Source organism: Notolepis coatsorum (genome assembly GCF_963971535.1).
Source record: "Notolepis coatsorum genome assembly, chromosome: 7".
NCBI lineage: Eukaryota > Metazoa > Chordata > Actinopteri > Aulopiformes > Paralepididae > Notolepis > Notolepis coatsorum.
Window position 1 is genome coordinate 127122580 of NC_140171.1, and position 19450 is coordinate 127142029.

The 19450-nt window shown below is 42.9% G+C and overlaps 1 protein-coding gene across 1 annotated transcript in view; it reads right to left on the minus strand.

Moving 5' to 3' along the window:
- tnrc6c2 (trinucleotide repeat containing adaptor 6C2) overlaps window positions 1–19130 on the minus strand; it is a gene marked incomplete at its 5' end in the record, with an annotated part of 28596 nt that extends 9466 nt beyond the window's left edge. The window contains 8 exon segments of the mRNA XM_084318379.1: window positions 1399–1611; window positions 6211–6360; window positions 6693–6845; window positions 6848–6886; window positions 10516–10680; window positions 14029–14308; window positions 15145–15228; window positions 19119–19130. Coding sequence (XP_084174505.1) covers window positions 1399–1611; window positions 6211–6360; window positions 6693–6845; window positions 6848–6886; window positions 10516–10680; window positions 14029–14308; window positions 15145–15228; window positions 19119–19130 — 1096 coding nt within the window.
- Window positions 19131–19450: the final 320 nt, after the last annotated feature.

Genomic DNA, 19450 nt, shown 5'->3' on the forward strand with positions numbered 1-19450 from the left:
TGAGGTACAATTTAGGTACAATTTACAGTAATTATTTTACAATTAATTGCGAATCTTTTCATGTTGAGCAATGGATTGTGGATGAATACACACAGAAAGGTACACCATGCCAATGTTCATGCTTTATTTGTTTTAAACGAGACGATTTAGAAATGTGTCCATTGGAAATACATTGCAATTTCAAGCGAGGTGGACCGGCCGGAAACAACAATGACGTAACCACTACACCTCCCTATGGAATTAAATGAAATGATGCACATGTCAGGCTGCTTCGGGGGAAACTCAGCCTTGATAAAAGAGTTAGCGAGTCTAACCAGTGTTGAGTGGCACTGACCTCAGGAAACCAAACTGGTTAAAGATTCAGTACAATGCAAAGCGTGTTTTTTTTTATCTTCAGTCACATCTAGCTGCTCTGATCAGCCCATCAGTCACATCTAGCTGCTCTGATCAGCCCATCAGCCACATCTAGCTGCTCTGATCAGCCCATCAGTCACATCTAGCTGCTCTGATCAGCCCATCAGTCACATCTAGCTGCTCTGATCAGCCCATCAGTCACATCTAGCTGCTCTGATCGGCCCATCAGTCACATCTAGCTGCTCTGATCAGCCCATCAGTCACATCTAGCTGCTCTGATCGGCCCATCAGTCAAATCTTATTATGCATCTACCGTAAGCTCACCGGCAATGTAGTACCTACAACTGAGTCCTTTTTTTTTTTGATCCACTTTTTCTCCCATTTTCTATATTTTTCTCCCATCCCAATTTCGTATCATCCAATTCAACCCTCCCCTGTCACGAACGCTGTTTCTTGCCTCCCACAAGCCGGCTGCAATGTGGACTAAGTCATACATAGCACAAGTCCCCTCCGGTACTTGAGGTAACAGCAGTCGCATCTTTTCACCTGCGCAGCTCGATCTCTCAGTGGCGAGGAGTAACGCGTGGGAGGCTCACGCTGCCCCAGACACTTCCTGATTCTACTGCGCAGGCGCACCAACCGACCTGTAGGAGTCGCTGTCCACAACGCCCGATCCCCACCCATCAGTTTCCCACCCATCAGTTTCCCACCCCCTAATACGGCCAATGTGTATTAGTATGAATGACCAGCTAAACTGAAAGCAATGTGGAGCGCTGGGCTCGAACAGGCGAGCCCAGCGTCTCTGCATTCGTGGCGAGCGCCTTGCCCACTACGCCACGTAGCCGCCCTACCTACAACTGAGTCCTTAACAGTCAAGCATCTATAGTGTCTAGTGAACGGAAGGCCACGCCCCCTCAGCTGTGCTCAGAGAGGGTGACGTAAAAACACTTCAAAACAAATGATACATCTGAAGCTGAATCTGATATATATATATACAGTATATAAATTATATATATATAAGAAAATAGAAAGAAGTCCACGGACCAGATGTGTATGAGCTGCTCCAGCCTTGGGCCAGGCCCAGGGAGTTTCCTCCCCAGGTGGAGGGCTTGGTGTTGGTGAGGCCGGGCGGGGGGCGGGAGGGGGCCGTGGTGCTCCTCGGGCCCTGGGGCACCTTCCACAGCTCGTGGGACAGAGACGCCTGACTGTGGGAGATGGGTCCAGGAGACCAGGTGGACTTCATGTCTGACAGTTTGCCTATATATATATATGGAGATAAGGAGAGAACATGGTACCTCATGAGATATACAATGATCCATGGTGGTTACAGTCTGACGCCTGCAGATTGGGAGACAGGGTAGATGTGTAGCTGAAATCATACATAACACACTTTTTGTTTCGGGGGTACAGTCAGAAAGCGAAAGCACAAAAAAACACACACACACACACACACACACACACGCTCTACTATTTCTGCTTACAGAGCATAGGTCAAGATTAAAACAGGTTTCTTGGATTCTGTAGTAAAGGAATATTAAAGAGGTTGAAGGTCAAGGTTTGGCTTCTAAGGGGCTGTCTACACGAGCGCTATGGTTTAATGTAACCGTGATTGTATGTGCGCAGTTGCACTGTTCGCCCACACACAACCGGGGTTTTGGAACACTGCAACCGCGGTCTTTGAAAACCGAGTCCAGGGTGAAGTTTTGCGCACATCCCGGTTTCAGTGGTGCGTGTGGGCATAGCAACCGAGGTTATTCCCAGTGTTTACAGCAGAGCTGTCCCAAGTAGCGTTATATGAAAATTAAAATGATTGTTCGAAACGTATTGGTCTGTGTTGAAGACTAGTGTTGTGATGGACTGATGATGTCTGTTGTCGCATTCCTGACCTTACGCTGAGTAAACCTGTAGCTGCAGCCTGCGGCTACCAACTAACTCATGTGTGTTGTCAAGTTATTGTTATAAGGAACCCAGTCCAGACTGCATCCCCTTAACAATTGTTTGTATTGAGCCGTATTGTATTGTACCCATTCTGCATTGTGTTAAATAACGTTTGCATCCATTCATTCTACTAGCGTTAACGTTACCACATTATTACGTTAGCATGTAAGCTAACAAAATTGCTGATGCTAGCCTCAGCTAGCCTCGATGCTAACTATACATGGAGAATGCCATTCACATTAGCATGTAGCTAACAACACCGGAGATCTTTTTGTGAGACTAAACTATCCGCTCTTGGTGGTAAATTGTGTTGATGTTGGTTTTGTTTCATCAACAAATGAGAGGCAGAACACACAGTGAATGTATCCGTTTTTGTTTATTGCACTTTTATTGCTGAAAGATAAATGCTACGTTGGCTAAATGGCTGTGAGCAAGGAGGGATGTTTGTGTCAGGTCAGTTTCCGGTATTAACCTAAAACCCCTCTGGTTGGTTGAAATGGCCTTCATGTCTGAACAACATCGCCACCTACTGCTTTGGCATTGTACTACATGTATATGACGTCACTCGGTGCGGAGTTTAAACCAGTCGTGTGGACAGAGTTAAATCTTTTTGCATAATTAAAAAAAAAACGGTGTCATTAACACTTTGGCTGCCATGGGTTAAATTAATGATATACCATAGATTGCCAGCGCTATTTGTCTATGGAGAAAGTCCCCTTCTTTGCAGGGCTATAACTTTTTAAATTCTATTGCTACATTGCCATTATTAGGGCCCATTCAAAGTCCTATATGTATTGTTCATTGTGTAGCAACGTTAAACTTTTTCATTCACATATTCATAGTAAAGTATGGTCTAATGTATAAGTATGTTTTCATCTCTTTCTGCAACTTTCTCCAGAACGTGATATATAGCCCCAAATGCATTATATTGATGATGAAATACAGTTTGATGGCAATCAGCGCGATATAAAAAATTCCAACTAGACGTACTTCTAGAAGTTACTACACGTCATCTGATGTTGACCGGATGGGCGAGGGGGCGTTTATAATTCCGTGGGCAGCGTTATACCAATCATCTAATGTGGGTCAAATGTTGATAAAAGCAGTTAGTATCGAAGATGGTAACGTTACACGCTGAAACTCACCCCAGTCTCCGCGCGCCGTTGGGCGATCATCGTCGAGTAGAAATTTTATCATTATGGGATATATTATTACCCGGTCCATCTCCAGCTTGTATAATGGTATATACGTCCAAATCATGTTGTTTATCGAGTTATTGGCAATCGATCGCTATGTAGAGTGACGAGCTAGAATGCCGGAACCTATCCCGAGTGGCCGGAAGCAATACGGACATGTAGCACAACCTCCACTGTGCTTCCTGTTAAGCGGTTGCGCGATCGGCCACCAGATGGCGCTCCTGAACCGCCAGAGAGCTCAGTGGGTCCTGCTGGTGGTTCTCAGACCAGCGGAGGGACATTATGGATCAGATCGCAGATTTTTGAAATATTGATATAAAGACGACGTACAGCGTCCCCCGGCAACTTTAGCATCGCCAGCAAAGACGTTGTAAAACGTTTTTAGGCAGTCAAAGTGTTAATACCCGTGATCGTGTGGACAGGGCCTAAGGTTCTGTAAAGGCACTGCCTCGTGGGGTCAAATGAGAGAGGTGTGAATTCTGCAGGATCCTAAGAAGGGGACGAGGTTTGGGTTCAGTGGGTCTTAACTCATTGGCTGCCACGCTGTTTCCGAGATATGGCTATGCGCTGCCATGCATTAAACCAATGGAGTCCGTCATCTTGTTTGCAGGGCTATAACTATATTCTAGCTATGGATGCAATACTATGGTCCATTTGACATCGAGTATCTATCGTTCAATATGTGAAAAAGATTTTTTTTTTCATCCATACATTCCCGTTTTATACCGTGGTGAATATAAGTATGGTTTTAGAGCGATCTAGGGTAATTCCTGGGAGGCTAGTAATAGCTTGCGACGTGTATTATACTAAATCCATTGGCATTTCGTCCCTACACACGCTACAATAAAAAAATCAAATGCATATGATTGGTATTATGTTCCATCATGAATGCATGAAAGGGGGGGGGGGGTCGTTTCTGATTAATTGATTGTCAATAACGGCATTCGTTATTACAACAACATACGCTGATCAGGGTGATGGCTATGAAAACAAGGCACAATCAAGCTGAAATTGATGTTAAATTGCTCTTACCTGTGGCGGGTGGGATTCCAAAAAGAATATTCCAATTATTTGATTGCCATCTGGTAGATCGTATGTCAATTTGGCCCACGTCATAACCCACCACAGCATAATGAATCGGGGGTTCCAAAAACAATTCAATGCGATCGGGTGAAGCCCTAGGTTCATGTTAGTAGAAAAGAGCGCCCGGAGCATTTAGTGTGTGGCACAGCCCAATACACAAGGTTTCAAATGGTGCTCGATACCGCCACCTGGTAGGATGCGGCCGGTATTGCACTTTAGCGATCTCAGACTCAGCCCCATGATAACACCAGGCTTCCTGGATGGATAATGAATGGAAATATCGAATAAAGGAAATAACGAGCAAATAACGAGTATACTCGTTGTTGGCGTCCAACGATTGGCGGCCAATAACGAGTTTAATCGTTGTTAGCAGTGAATGAGTTAAGGGACGTGTCAAGGGTTTCATTTGGGTTTTGCACACATTAATTTAGTTTGACAGTTATTGAGAGTAAATGAGTTTGAATATGGCCACTAGTGATGTCATCGGGGACATTGAATCCTTGTGTTGTGTTAATTACAGCTCAATGAAATTATGTAGATAAAGAAATAGCAATACCTTGTGTTATAGGGACTGCTACCTGATCAATTAATTAAGCTGTAATTAACACAACAGAAGGATTCAATGTCCCCGATGACATCACTAGTGGCCATATTCAAACTAATTTACGCTCAATAACTGTCAAACTAAATGCATGTGTGCAAAACTGTTTCGAGTTTTCGGATGTGAGTGAGATTATGTGCAAAATAAAGTGCCCCTTTAAAGGAACACGCCAACGTTTTGGGAAATTTGCTTATTTGCCATCTATCCTGGAGTTAGACAAGCAGATACATACCCTTTTCTTCTCTGTTCTCTGTAGGGAACACATGCACCGTTAGCCTACTGTAGCTTAGCGTCATTCACTGGAAGTAGGTTCCTCCATGTAGCCTAGTTCCCAACAGTCACAAAATACACTCCAAATACAACTCCAAAACATTCCTGTAAACATGTTGTGACCTGTGTATAGGCTTAGGGAACAGCCGCACCGCAGTGATCTTATCACCTCAAAAGCCCTAATGCATGTACAGAGAAGAAAAGGGTATGTATCTGCTTGTCTAACTCCAGGGTAGATGGCAAATAAGCTAATTTCCCCAAAAGTTGGCGTGTTCCTTTAAGTCCAATTTCAAGACCAAAGTAATACTTTAGATTAGTGATGCACCGATGTGAAAATTGTGGCCGATACCGATAACCGATATTAATATTGCTGTTCTGGCCGATACCGATATTTACCGATGTCGATATCTCTGTATAGAAAACACTTTTTTATGATAATCAAATAAAGAGCTATTTTCCAAAACGCATTTTTTTTTTTTACTTTTGTAACTTATTTTGAGAAATGACTGATATTTTGAAACTATGGCCAAAACATGTAAAAAGAAAAGAAAAAGATTTTTTTTTAAATCATTTTTTTATTTTATTTTTAATATCGGCCCTATCTTGATATCGGACCGATACCGATGTGTAAAAAAACTGCCATATCGGCCGATATTATATCGGTGGCCGATATATCGTGCATCACTACTTTAGATGATAAATAATGTGTGTTACCCCTAACGCTACCCTCCCTCCCTCCCTTTCTCTCTCAGTCACCTCGCTCCGTACCTCCACCCCTGTCCCTCATCAGGTAGCGGTTGACGTCGTGGATGTTGGTGTTGATGGTGGGCCCGCTGGGGACGCTGCCCGGGGTCATGTTGGGGTCATTCTCGGGGTCAATGTTCTGAAGGCCCTTCCACGGCACGCCTGGACAGAACTCTGGGGGAGCAAAATGAAGGAGCAGAGACAGCTGTTGAAATGATCGACTACTAACCAGAGACGGTCTTTAATACAGCCACAGGAGAAATCAGTGAGATGATGAAACTACTGAAAACAAACTAGAGGACAGAAATTGATTGTGTCATAAATTATGCATATATATATACTAGTATATATACATATATTTGCATAACATATTGCTACATATCTTTAATTGTTTGTTTTCATCTCATACATTGACTTAAGTTTGTATTGATTTCCTGTTTTATCCACTTGACTTATATTGTGAATTTATCTCTGTCTGTATATATTCCACCCGTGTCTTTCCTCACCTGGGGGCCAGTTGATGTTGGTACCATTAGTGATCTTGTCATTGGGGCTCTTGCCCTGGCCCCAGCTGTCAGGGGCCACCAGGGGGCTGGAGGGGGACTCGGAGCTGGACATCAGATTGTAGGGGCTGTAGGAGTCCTCCAGTTGAGGGCTGGTTTGCCAGGGGGGCCCAGGTTAGAGGCAGCAGATATGGCACCTGAGACCCGGCCCAAACAGAGACTTAGACAGTGGCTAAAATATGGTACGTTTTCTAAGAGCTAGCCTCCTACTTAAGAACACTTCTGATACCTCATTAATGTGGTTGAATTGGTTTGGCTACTAGAGAGAGAGAGAGAGAGAGAGAGAGAGAGAGAGAGAGAGAGAGAGAGAGAGAGAGAGAGAGAGAGAGAGAGAGAGAGAGAGAGAGAGAGAGAGAGAGAGAGAGAGAGAGAGAGAGAGAGAGAGAGAGAGAGAGAGAGAGAGAGAGAGAGAGAGAGAGAGAGAGAGAGAGAGAGAGAGAGAGAGAGAGAGAGGATGAGAGAGAGAGGAGAGAGAGAGGAGGGAGAGAGAGAGGGAGAGAGAGGGGAAGGGAGAGAGAGAGGGAGAGAGAGGGAGAACACCCCCCCCCTTTCCTCCCTATTGGAACTCCGTGAAAACGAAACAGATTTCTTGCTGTGCCTGTGAGCGTTTAGCTTAACTTAGCTTAGTTAGCAGCTAACGTTAGTTAACAAGAGTTTTCACAGCACATAGAAACAGCGTGACCCACAGGATGAGTTGTCACAGGACTGTCGAATGCAGGGCCGATTAGCTAGATGTCATAGCTTCTAAAATTGAAGGTGTGCGCTGGTCTGTGTCTATTGTAAAAATGACAATTGCGAGTCATTGGAATTTGGATTATTTTCTAAATGGGCGGGTCTTAGGTACCGAAATGTGGCACAGATTGATTGATCTAACGCGAATCGGTACTCTGTAGTACCGGCGTAATTTGGTCGGTACCCATAAAAGTACAGAGTTCGGTACCCAACCCTAGTGCAGACAGAGTGGAGGTAAACGTTAATTATTACTATTTGATATGGATGGACACACTGAAATTGTGGCTAACTAAATTGAGTTGTGCTAACATAGACCCAATCAGTGCAGACTGAGTGGAGGTAATCTAATGTTATAAATGGTAACCGTGACATTTTTTATTGACAATAGGTATTAAGTATCGGGTATAGCGTTATTGCAATAAGCTCAATAAACACTGATAACATTTGACCGGAATTTATCTCTGGGATATTGTCCTGTGTTGTAAATGCAGCGCACCCTTCCTTCACAGCGGTGCCCTCCACCCCCCCTCCTCTCGAGCAATAGTTTCAGCTGGTGTTGAGAGGGAGGAGGGTTCCTCCAGTTATTTTGAAACATCTTGGATAACTTATAGAAGATGACAGAAAGACACCCTTTAGTCAAGAAGAAAGGTACAACAAATTCAGTCATATGATGCAAGGCTCAAGTCTTATATCCGCCAAAACACCCCAGCTTTACAGTATATCCGCCAAAAAGTGCTTTGAATCGGTACAGTGTGGGAGCATGTTGGATATCTAAAAAATGACCAGGGCCCAGGAGTTCAAAACATTGAATCACTATTGATTGATTGATTGAACATTTTGATTAACAAATTGCAGAATGGGTACAATACAGTACGGCTCAATACACACAATTGTTAAGGGGATGCAGACCAGGGCCCTGTTTCTTGTACCTGGATAACTGAGTTAGCCGGATAACTTTAACTGGATAACTGGGTTAGCTGGACTTTCCGGTTTCATGTACGTGGATTTTCCAAATCACCATGACAACATATCCAAAAGTTTGAGCCTGGTCGAAAGCAGAGTTCAAGTTCAACTTAGCCTGAACCATCGCCACGCCCCCGCAAAGAAGTGACGGCCCGTTTCCTGAAACTATTCCCACAGTCTACGATCTGCATTATACCATTCTGAATTACGTTCTTGTGCTCCATTCTTCCAGAGGGGGCTTTTGAAATGTAAAATAGACCCAAAATGCTGATACTAAATTAACTTTGTCCTAAATAATGCACGTTATATATACCGTGGCGACGGTGGCGCTCGCTCGTGCGATGTACACATTATGTGGTTATTTTAATTGTAACTGGGATTAAGATGTCTGATGAGATGCGCTGTTTGACGGATTTGAGAAATTGAATGAGCCGTTGACGTCACAATAATGAATGAGGATAAAGAGATAAACTTCATTCATAACAAAGGATATTCTAAACACGGGTCTCTCGTTCATTAATGTATAAACAATGAATTTATCCCATCTGGCACAGTGGTCCAGCGGTAGTGCTCAAGCCTGCCAACCCAGCGATCGGGGTTCAAAACCCGGTCTTTCCAATATGATTTTTTTGAATATAATATTAATGATTATACGCCAAAGTAGCCTGGTTTTAAGTTAAAATATTATAAATCTACATGCATTGAGGATGTCATTCTTTATATAGCTCTCAACGTGCACCAAATTGAATTATTCCTATATTGCAAAAAGAAGGAGACGACTAGGGTCTTGAACCCCGGTCGTCTGTGTGAAAGTCAAAAGAACAACCCGTTAGACCACATTGGAGATAAGTTAAAGATTGACTATACATCAATCAATGGGTAAGAGAGCCGTATCGTAATTCTGTATAACAGTTAACTAATTATTTTCGCTAGCAAGATCTCATTTGATTATTCAATCCAGCAGGCAAGTTTAAAGAAATATAATCTGATTGATTGAGGTAATGAGGGACTTAAAATTAGCCTATAGATAACGCATTTAACTTGTCGGCGAGGCGATTGAGCCGTACTGCAATATGTTAATAAAGTTTTAAATCAATTAATCAATCAATGCCGCTAGAGAATCAGGATTTCTGCGATCGACACCTGCTGTCTTCTCAGCTGAGGCGGGCGCGCGCACTGATCCTGAGAATCAAGTCTGGCTTGAGTTAACGAGACTGAATCCACCTTCTTGGAACAGGAAAATCCCGGCTTCAAACATCGGGTTAACTGAAGCTGGATAATGACATCTTGATCAACTTAGTTGAACCACGTACAAGAAACAGGGCCCAGAGAAAGACTTTCGTCTTGTTTACATCAGGGTCCCCCATTTTCAATTCATAATGAGTTGAAATGAATTAATACAAATCTGATCCAATCGGATAGGGATTACAAGTTTTGAACTCCTGGGCCCAGGAGATTGGTGAAGACGGATATCCAACACGCTCAGGACCAGTGATAACGGGTCCAATGCATCTAACATGCTTCATATCCTCAAGATCACCACCCATCCCTGTAGGCACAAGTCACAGTAAAAACCTAAACTAGCTGCTAACTAAGCCCCGAAACCGTGCTGGCTGGAAGAACCCATGATACATGATTTCCAGGGACCCCCTTTCTCCTACTGTGTGCTATAAGCACCAATATCATCAACTAGTGGTCAGAAACTCCATCGGATACCTTTAAAGGTACATTTTTTATGTACATTCATTTTAAGAAAAAATACATGCTTCCCCCCCCCCCCCCCAATTTTTTTTTGATAAATGAATTTATCATTTTGAATGTTGCTGTTTACATGTTGCATGCATGTATCCCCTCCCTACTTCCCCATTTCCCCATGTGGAACGCACCAGAATGGATAAATGAGATGCTGGTGTTCTAGTGTGACATCTAGTGGCTGAATGTTATCTATTCTATAGCACCTTTAACTTCAATTCAAAACTGTAATGTTTCATAATGATAACCAGGCAGTGCACATAACCATGAGTGGAGTGTGTATGTGTACTTGTATGTGTAGTGTATGTGTCCTCCTCACCATGCTTATTGAGGTTGGTCTCCATGTGTGTGGAGTTGCCAGAGAGGTTGTCCATGGCGTTGGGGTGTGTCCACTGTGACAGGCGGGACTGGGGCTGGTGGGTCTCCTTCATGGACAGACCCCCCACCTCCATGCAGTTCACATTCATGTTTGGATTCAGCCCAGCTGCAGAGAGAGAAAGGGAGAGAGAAACAGACAGACTGATTGATTGATTGAATTGATTGATTGATTGATTGAAAACGTTATTAACAGATTGCAGAATGGGTACAATACAGTACGGCTCAATACACACAATTGTTAAGGGGATGCAGACCAGAGAAAGACTTTCGTCTTGTTTACATCAGGGTCCCCCATTTTCAATTCATCACCATCACAATTCATCAGACCTTGTTTAGAGGGTGTGGTGGGGTGTATAATATGTGTTACATATGTGTATACTGTATGTCCTCTAGCGGTGGTGGCGGAGAGGAGGAGCCTTGCTAAGCTCCACGCCATCATGGACACTCCCTCCCACCCACTACACACGGACTTGGCTGAAAGAAGGAGCACGTTCAGTGTTAGACTAAGGCCATGTCCAGACGAAACCGATTTCAGTCATATCAGTCAACGTATTTTATCGTATATGCACCTTTCATCCACACGGAACTGCGTTCTGGGAGCCTGAGTACGCAATTTTCTGAGACCGGCTCCCAGAGTGGGCAAATCTGAAGACGCCCCGCCCCCCCCTTGCGTCGCCGTCTTTACAAGCCTATACGCGTCTTTTTCTGAACTGATGACGCGATAGCCCACCTCTCCCTTAACCCGCATGTGCAAACTCAGCCAACATCACAACAACAATGGCATCGTACAGACTAGTTGTGTTCGTGTTACAGAAGCTATTGAGCTTGATCGTGCTTTTACAGCTAAATGTACTGCGCAATCTGTCGACAACAGATTGACATCTCCCTTAATCCGCATGCAAACCCAGCCAACAAAAAATAAACATGATACATATATGTCTTATATGTCCAGATATGTCCTGACTAGAATTGTTTATTAAACACTGGGAGGCTACTGTGATGAAATACGCGATACGATACTAGCTATAGATTAGCGTCACATAGCAGGCCTTTTTCAGAAAACCCAAATAAGTTAGCTAAGTAGCCAAGCACATACTGTTTCATAGCATATGCCTTCAGTTGATCATGACAAATCCTCTCTCACCTTGACGATTAAAAAGCCTCCATAATTTAGTAAATAGTATTCCCATGGCTGGTGTTGAGATTGACGATGCCAGCTTGCGAGAATTCGTTGTTGCCAGCCAGCTAGCGTTGATGCTATTCAATGCTATCAACATTAGCTAAATAGCTAACCAACTAAATACAATAAGACAGTGGTATCCTGAGGTAACGTTAAATACAGACAACTTTTGCTAGTCGAAGGACTGGACACAGGGACAAGTTAAACATCAATCAATTAATTTAATACAACAGGTAGTTCGAGCTGCGCGTACGCACCATATATATCGCTTTGACACGTTCTCTCTCTCCTGCCGATTAAAATCCTCCTCATCATCGATTGCCTGTAGCTGCATTTTGCGCATGTGAGCCGCGGTCTCTCTCCTCTCCTTTGGAGAACTAGCATGAGCTCAAAAGCACAGAACCGGACGACACAAGTTGTTCCGCTAGTGAAAACAACGATAACACTTCCGGTCGGGGGGTAAAAACAAAACAAACAAAAAATTCTTGAGACGATTTCGTTTTTATGGAAAACTTTAAAAAAAATGTGTCCCGTTTTGCTATTCCTTTCACTATTTGGGAAATTTTACACAATTCCTGTTTTGTATTTCTAATCAAGTACTCCAAAGCAGCATTTTTCTACTTCAAGTTTTCAAGCTGTTTTGGGCTGGGCCCCGCCCATGCTCGCAAAGCACGGGTGTAAAATGCAGGTGGAGAGATAGAGAGAGGGAGAGTCAGGGACGTGAGCGAGCGTGTGCGTGTGAGCTGTGTGAGCGGCTCGACTCGCGATTGTGTGTAAAATGCAGGTGGAGAGATAGGACAGATAGAGAGATGGAGAGTCAGGGACAGGGAAACCGCTTCCGCATTATTCCCGCTGCTCCGTTGTTGAGCGAATTGTTGATTGTGGGCGGTGGCTTCAACCACAGAGGGGGCTTAGATATGCAGATCAGCTCCTTGCTACGTAGGATAGCGAGTCAAATCAGAATGGCTTAGTTCACTGGGGGAGGATCTTGTCTCATCTGAATTGGAGCAATCCGCCAAAATGAGAATCTGAGACACAGACATTGTTGATACAACCCCACATTGCTAGACAACAATGCTAAACACTGGAAAAGGCGATTTATAAGACAGGGGACCTTTAAATGAAAACGAAATGAAAACGAAAAAGATCAAAATCGTTTTCGTCTGGACATGGCCTAAGACTCCCTAGATGTAACACTGTCCGACAGCCATTAGACTCTATAATGCATTACTGTACCTCACTGCATCACTGAGCACAGGGTGACGGTACAGCCAGGCAAAATCTTCCTGGACACTTAATTATTTATTGCATATCTCTAGATTATTGCATTTTCTCTAGACAGTTCCTTTCTTGGACAGTCCATGTATTTTCAGTTGTAAGACCAATTCAAATCACTTGGCAGTGTCAGTGTGATACATGACCACACTAGCACCTCTACCTCCACTGTCTTTAACTATGACCGTACTCATCACTCACACTTATCAAGAGATAATTAGGCATATGTTCCATCAGGACACATGAAATGGACTTAATATGGTTCCTCGTCTAAAGGATTCCATAATGGCATGTCATAATAACAGTCAATTATATTTCGCCTGATGATGGATCTGGTGAAAGCGATAAAGCCCTTGTGAAGCCGATGCCACTGGGCACCAACACTTGATTTGATTTAGATTTGAATAATTTGATTTCGGTCTTCTTTTACAAAGCAATGTGTATAGTAGAAAATGTATATAATGTAGGCTGAAGCCGAGGCTTATAATTGCCTACCCTTTCTACATTACATTATTTACAAAAAAATCTAAAACATAATTCAGTACATAATTTTGCAAAAACAAAAGGTTACAAAAGTTTCATAGTTGTACAAAACGTATACATATTTATTCATGTTTTTTATATATATATAAAAAAATGTGTCACGATTTTAATGTTATAATAAAATATAATTAGGATAATAATAAGGTTTTATATTCATGTATCACCTTATATTTTAATAATTTCTTAAATGTATGTATCTAACTACACATTTTTACTTCTTCTTCTACGTCACAGTTATTCCATAGTTTACCCCTTTGACAGATATACATCGACTTTTTATATTTGTCCTTGCCTTTGCGATGTTGAAGACACAAGTTCCCCTAAATTTATACCGGCTCTCTCTAGTTTGGAACAACTCCTGAACGCAACTTGGAAGTGAGTGGTTATGTGCTTTGTGCATTATTATTGCAGTGCTAAGATCGACAAGATCTTCTACTTTGCCCTGGTGGGACTCACAGAGGGGGTAGGGACTGTAGGCGTTGGGCGAAGACGGCGGCTCTTTGGCGTGGTGCAGGGTGTCGGAGAGGCCAGGGGCCTGGTGGGGGCCTCCTGGGTAAGGGTCCAGGGCTGATTTACCGGGGCCCCCGGCGTGGCTGCCAGGGGGATGCAGGCCGGTGGAGGAGGAAGAAGAGGAGGAAGAGTGAGAGGGGGGCTGCTGCTTCATCAACAACGCCTGGTACAGCTGGCGCTGATGCTGCTGGATCTGCTGCTGCATGTTGTTGATTGTACGTGCAACCTAGAGAGAGAGAGAGAGAGAGAGAGAGAGAGAGAGAGAGAGAGAGAGAGAGAGAGAGAGGGGTGCAGTGGAAAAGAGAATGGAAGGATTGGAGGAAGGAGAAAGAACAGGAGGTGTAGAATGGATGAAGGAGGGCAAAAAAAACAGACTTAAAACATCCACTCTCTCTCTCTCTCTCTAGTAGAACCCTACAGACTTACAGTACTATACAAATGTCTTAGGGCACATAAGCTATGGTTTAAAGCTATAGCATTTTAGGCAGTAAGTGTTTATTTTCTCAGAAAATTATAGAGATTATAATAAATACATAACATTAATACAATAAAAAGAAAAGTTATTGATATCTCGTGAGAGGGCTAGAAGAACGCAGGTCTGGCAACGACTCCTGAGAGGCACACAGCCATTCCATGTACAGGTCCGTTCCATCTTCACCATGGATCTGTTAAATTCCACCACCAACACAACTGATTCAACTCAACATGGTATTGATTAGCTGAACCGGGTGCACATGGACCGGGTGTACATGGAATGGCTGGGCTGGGAACCAAACCAGTGTTCTTCTAGCCATCTCACGAGGTATCAATACATGTCCTCAGGCCTAAGACTTTTGCACAATACTGTTTACATGTTTAAGAAGTATCAAAAAGGAGAAGGGTTATGTGTGACTCAACACACAACCCACTTCCCATGATGAAATCACACGCCAGTGGCCACAAGACTTGAGCAACCTGTTACTTTAGCAATCTATGTTCACGTGAGCATCAGTGCATGTTTACATGTTTACATCAGATACAGAAATGTATCAAGTTAAAATGTGCATGTGCATGTGGACTCACTTGCTGCTCTTGTTGTCTGATGGGGCCGGAAACGTTGCGCTGAGCCTGCATCATCTGCTGCTGGATTTGTAAACGCTGGTACGCCTAGAGAGAGAGAGAGAGAGAGAGAGACAACGGAGAGAGACTTTCAGATCAGCAACTTAAAAGTGAATCTACTGTACAAGTTGTTACAAGAGGGTGTTGTATGTGCATGTGTGAGAGAGAAAGTGTGTGTGTGTGTGTGTGTGTGTGTGTGAGAGTGAGTGAGTGAGTGAGTGAGTGAGTGAGTGAGTGAGTGAGTGAGTAAGTGAGTGAGTGAGAGAGAGAGTGAGTGAGTGAGGGCAAAGTGGCCAAAACCCAGTCACAATGATTACCCATTACAAAAGGTGTTCCACAAGGATCGATCCTAGGCGCCGTTCTATTTAGTATTTATATTAGGGCTGGAATGTACTTGAAAGTAATGTGTTTTACTTTTACCTCGAAAGTGCTTGAGTTTACAAAAGGTCCTTTGCGCTATATATATATTATTCTTAAAATTGCTGCACTTTGTTAAAAATCGCATTGATCTGTTGGTCTGTGTAGTAGCTAATACAGGATTTTGCTGCTTAAACGTATGTATAATGTATATTCATTGATTCACTCGTATACCAAAATTCATTTGAATTGAAACATTTAGCTTTTCGCATCAAATATTGATATGCGATTAAAATGTGATAAATTTAGATTAATTAACTATAAAGTCTCGAATTAATTCGATTAAAAATGTTAATAGAGTCCCACCACTCATTTATATTAATAATATGATTTTGTCCTTGAAGGGCTGTCAAGTCCATTTATATGCGGATGACACAATTATCTACTGTACCGCGGATTCTGTACAAATAGCTACTGACAATCTACAACATTCATTTAATGCTCTGCAAGATGAGCTTATACTAAATGCAAGCAAAACTAAATTCATGGTGTTCTCTCAGGCCAGAAATATTGATCACAACCGTTTGCTTATATCGACTAGGAATGGGTCTGAGATAGAAAGGGTAACTGAATATAAATATCTTGGAATCTGGCTCGATGATACATTTTTGTTTAAATAACATATAGACAACCTTGCCAGTAAATTGAGGCAAATAATTGGTTTCCTGTACAGGAATATATCTAGTTTCCCAATGATGTGTAGAAAGAATCTGTCTTGGATTATGGAGACGTGATTTACAGAAATGCTGCCCCTTCGACTCTTAAAACCACTAGATTCTGCTCATCATTCTGCTCTTAGATGTATCACTGGTGACAGGTACAGTATGATACACACCACTGCATCTTATATGAGAAAGTGGGTTGGTCTTCTCTGGCAGATAGGCGAAATCAACACTGGTATTTATTTATCCTTAACTCCGCCAATAACAAGTATACTTGTTATTGGGCGCCATGCGTTGAGCGCCAATAACAAGTATACTCGTTATTAGATCGTTTAATCTTTTTCCTTTGATCCCCGCTCTACAGACTCGGCCATAGCTCTCTGAATCACTGTGGCACAGCTACATACGCTGGAACTGCAATGCCGATCGAATCTCACCAGATGGCAGTATCGTCTACCGTTTGAACTCCGATAGAAAGGCAGCAGTATTGTCAATGAATGCACAGAGGCATCGAGGCTCGCTCTGTGGGGGAGGAGCTCTTCCAAAGCAATCGCAAGCAGATCTGCTCGCCTCAAAACCTATACTGTCCCGTAAACACATGTAATTACATATAAACTTAAGATCATGAGCTTCAGATACTGGATAGGTATTCAAACATAAAGAACATTTTCTTGAAGTATAACACTCCAACCCATCAAGTGCTCCTGTGGAATGGCTTTTTAGTCTGGGAGGGTTGGTGCTCACACCTAGAAGGAACAGACTTTCTACCGTTTGAACTCCGATAGAAAGGCAGCAGTATTGTCAATGAATGCACAGAGGCATCGAGGCTCGCTCTGTGGGGGAGGAGCTCTTCCAAAGCAATCGCAAGCAGATCTGCTCGCCTCAAAACCTATACTGTCCCGTAAACACGTGTAATTACATATAAACTTGTAATCGCGATCGCCGATGGGATCATTGGAATTATTCTTTTTGGATTACCTTCTGGCTAAGGTAAGGACCCCCTATGTCTATTTTTTTATGTCTATTTTATTACTGTACCAGTCATAAACAAGGCTTTTTCTAACGATCGGATTTTCGGGGTAAGACTACCCCCACCCCCCCTTGATGATTTTGTGAAGGTACATATGTACATGTTATATACGTTTTATTTGGGGGTTCAGGGAATCAACCAGAACGATTCGGGCTTATTGCACATAACGCGGCCTATCTCGCGATCAGTGATGCCAGTAACGCGTTACTAAGTAACGCGTTACTGTAATCTGATTACTTTTCCCCGAAAATAGTAATCTAACGCGTTAATCTTTACAAGCCAGTAATCTGATTGCAGTTACTTGTCCAAGTGGCTGTGCGTTACTATTTCGTTACTATCTCATAATGCAGGCAGAATGCAGTATTTTCTTTCGTTTTCGACAGTCAAAAATACATTTTGAGCTGTTTTTCTTATTTGGGAGTGACGTCGTGTGGCAGTGAAAGGGTTAAATACACAAGAATGTGTCCCGCGGCGTGACTGGACCCTCTGTCTGTGAGTGACTCTGCTTTGGTCCAATCACATTCCCCATCCACAGTCTGCGAATCAGAGGCAGAGTAGGGCGGGTCTTCACAGCACGTCATGTGACATATGCGCCAATCGTGTGACAGCGGGGCTCCGTCGTTACAGCCTCGTCTGCACGGAGAATTCCACCCCAAAACGCTCGTCTAAACGCAAAATTAAAAGTGAAACCGCAAGACGACTTTTGCGGTTTCTGTTCAGACTTCCATCCCAAAACGCTCGTCTAAACGTAGCCTCAGTCACTACTTCACGTTTGTGTCAGCTAAGCCGGGTGAAAAAAACATTCATATGTGGAGGAAACAAAATACTGTCTACCGCTAAAAACAGCACATCCAATTGCATTGAAAGCATCTGGAATCACAACACTAGCCGACGCTTCGACTAGGTACAGGAGGACTCGGAGGTCCACCAGCCAAACGGATAGAGTGCAGGTATGTTCCACCTTTGAGTTAAACATCTTTTGCATTGCACTATTCATGAACATGGAACACCATACTGCAGTATGTAGGTTGTCAGTAGCACACAATAATAAATAATAATAATAATAATAATAATAATAATAATAGCATAGGAGGAGCAGTACCGTTTAATAGGCTGTTTTTTAAGATCATGAGCTTCAGATACTGGATAGGTATTCAAACATAAAGAACATTTTCTTGAAGTATAACACTCCAACCCATCAAGTGCTCCTGTGGAATGGCTTTTTAGTCTGGGAGGGTTGGTGCTCACACCTAGAAGGAACAGACTTTCTGACAAGAGGTTTGAGAAGATTCTGTTACTGAGATATAATCACTGGTTTACTCACCCCTCTCCCCTGTTTCACTAGGAACATTAGAACCATATCTGAATAAGGCAGGCCTCAAAGGTAGGGTACATATCAGCCTACATGTGTTGTTATTGACCATTTATCTTTTGTGAAATCTATAGATCTATAGATAGGCCTACCTGCCCTATTAGTACATTTTACTCAAACTGAGTACATTTTACTCAATTTTTTTTTGTCATTCTTATGTTGTGGCAGCAGCAGGGACGACGACTTCGTAACCTAGTTACTTTCAAAGTAACTAAGTTACTCTGATAATCAAGTAATCAGTAAAGTAACTTAGATTACTTTTTAAAGGAGTAATCAGTAATCAGATTACTTTTACAAGTAATCTGTGGCATCACTGCTCGCGATCTATGGAAAAAGACTGGGTTCTTTCGGAAATGGGCGATGTTCAGCATTTAATAAACTAGAAAACTACAGTGTGTAGAAACGAACACCTTTTTACATGTTGTACTGCAAATAGTGTCTGTCAAACGAGCCATACCATTTTCCCCATAGCTATAATATAGAATATACAAATAGCTCCGCAAAGATCATGAAATATCTCCTATCGTAAAGAGTAGGGGGTTCCCCGACGTTCCTGGCCAAATTCCCAATCAGGTCTCGGACATCAAGGCCACCTAATCATCCCTTCCCCTTAATTGGCTGATATCAATCCCTGTCTCCTGAGCCGTTCAGCCATTGTGTGTAGTGTGATGTGTGCCCGGTGCCAGTGTATGGCAGCCATTGAGCCTGCGTAGCCCAAGGTTGGGTGCCAACAGTGGTGGTGAAGGAGGCAATTTCCACCCTACATTATAAAGCGCTTTGAGTGTCTAG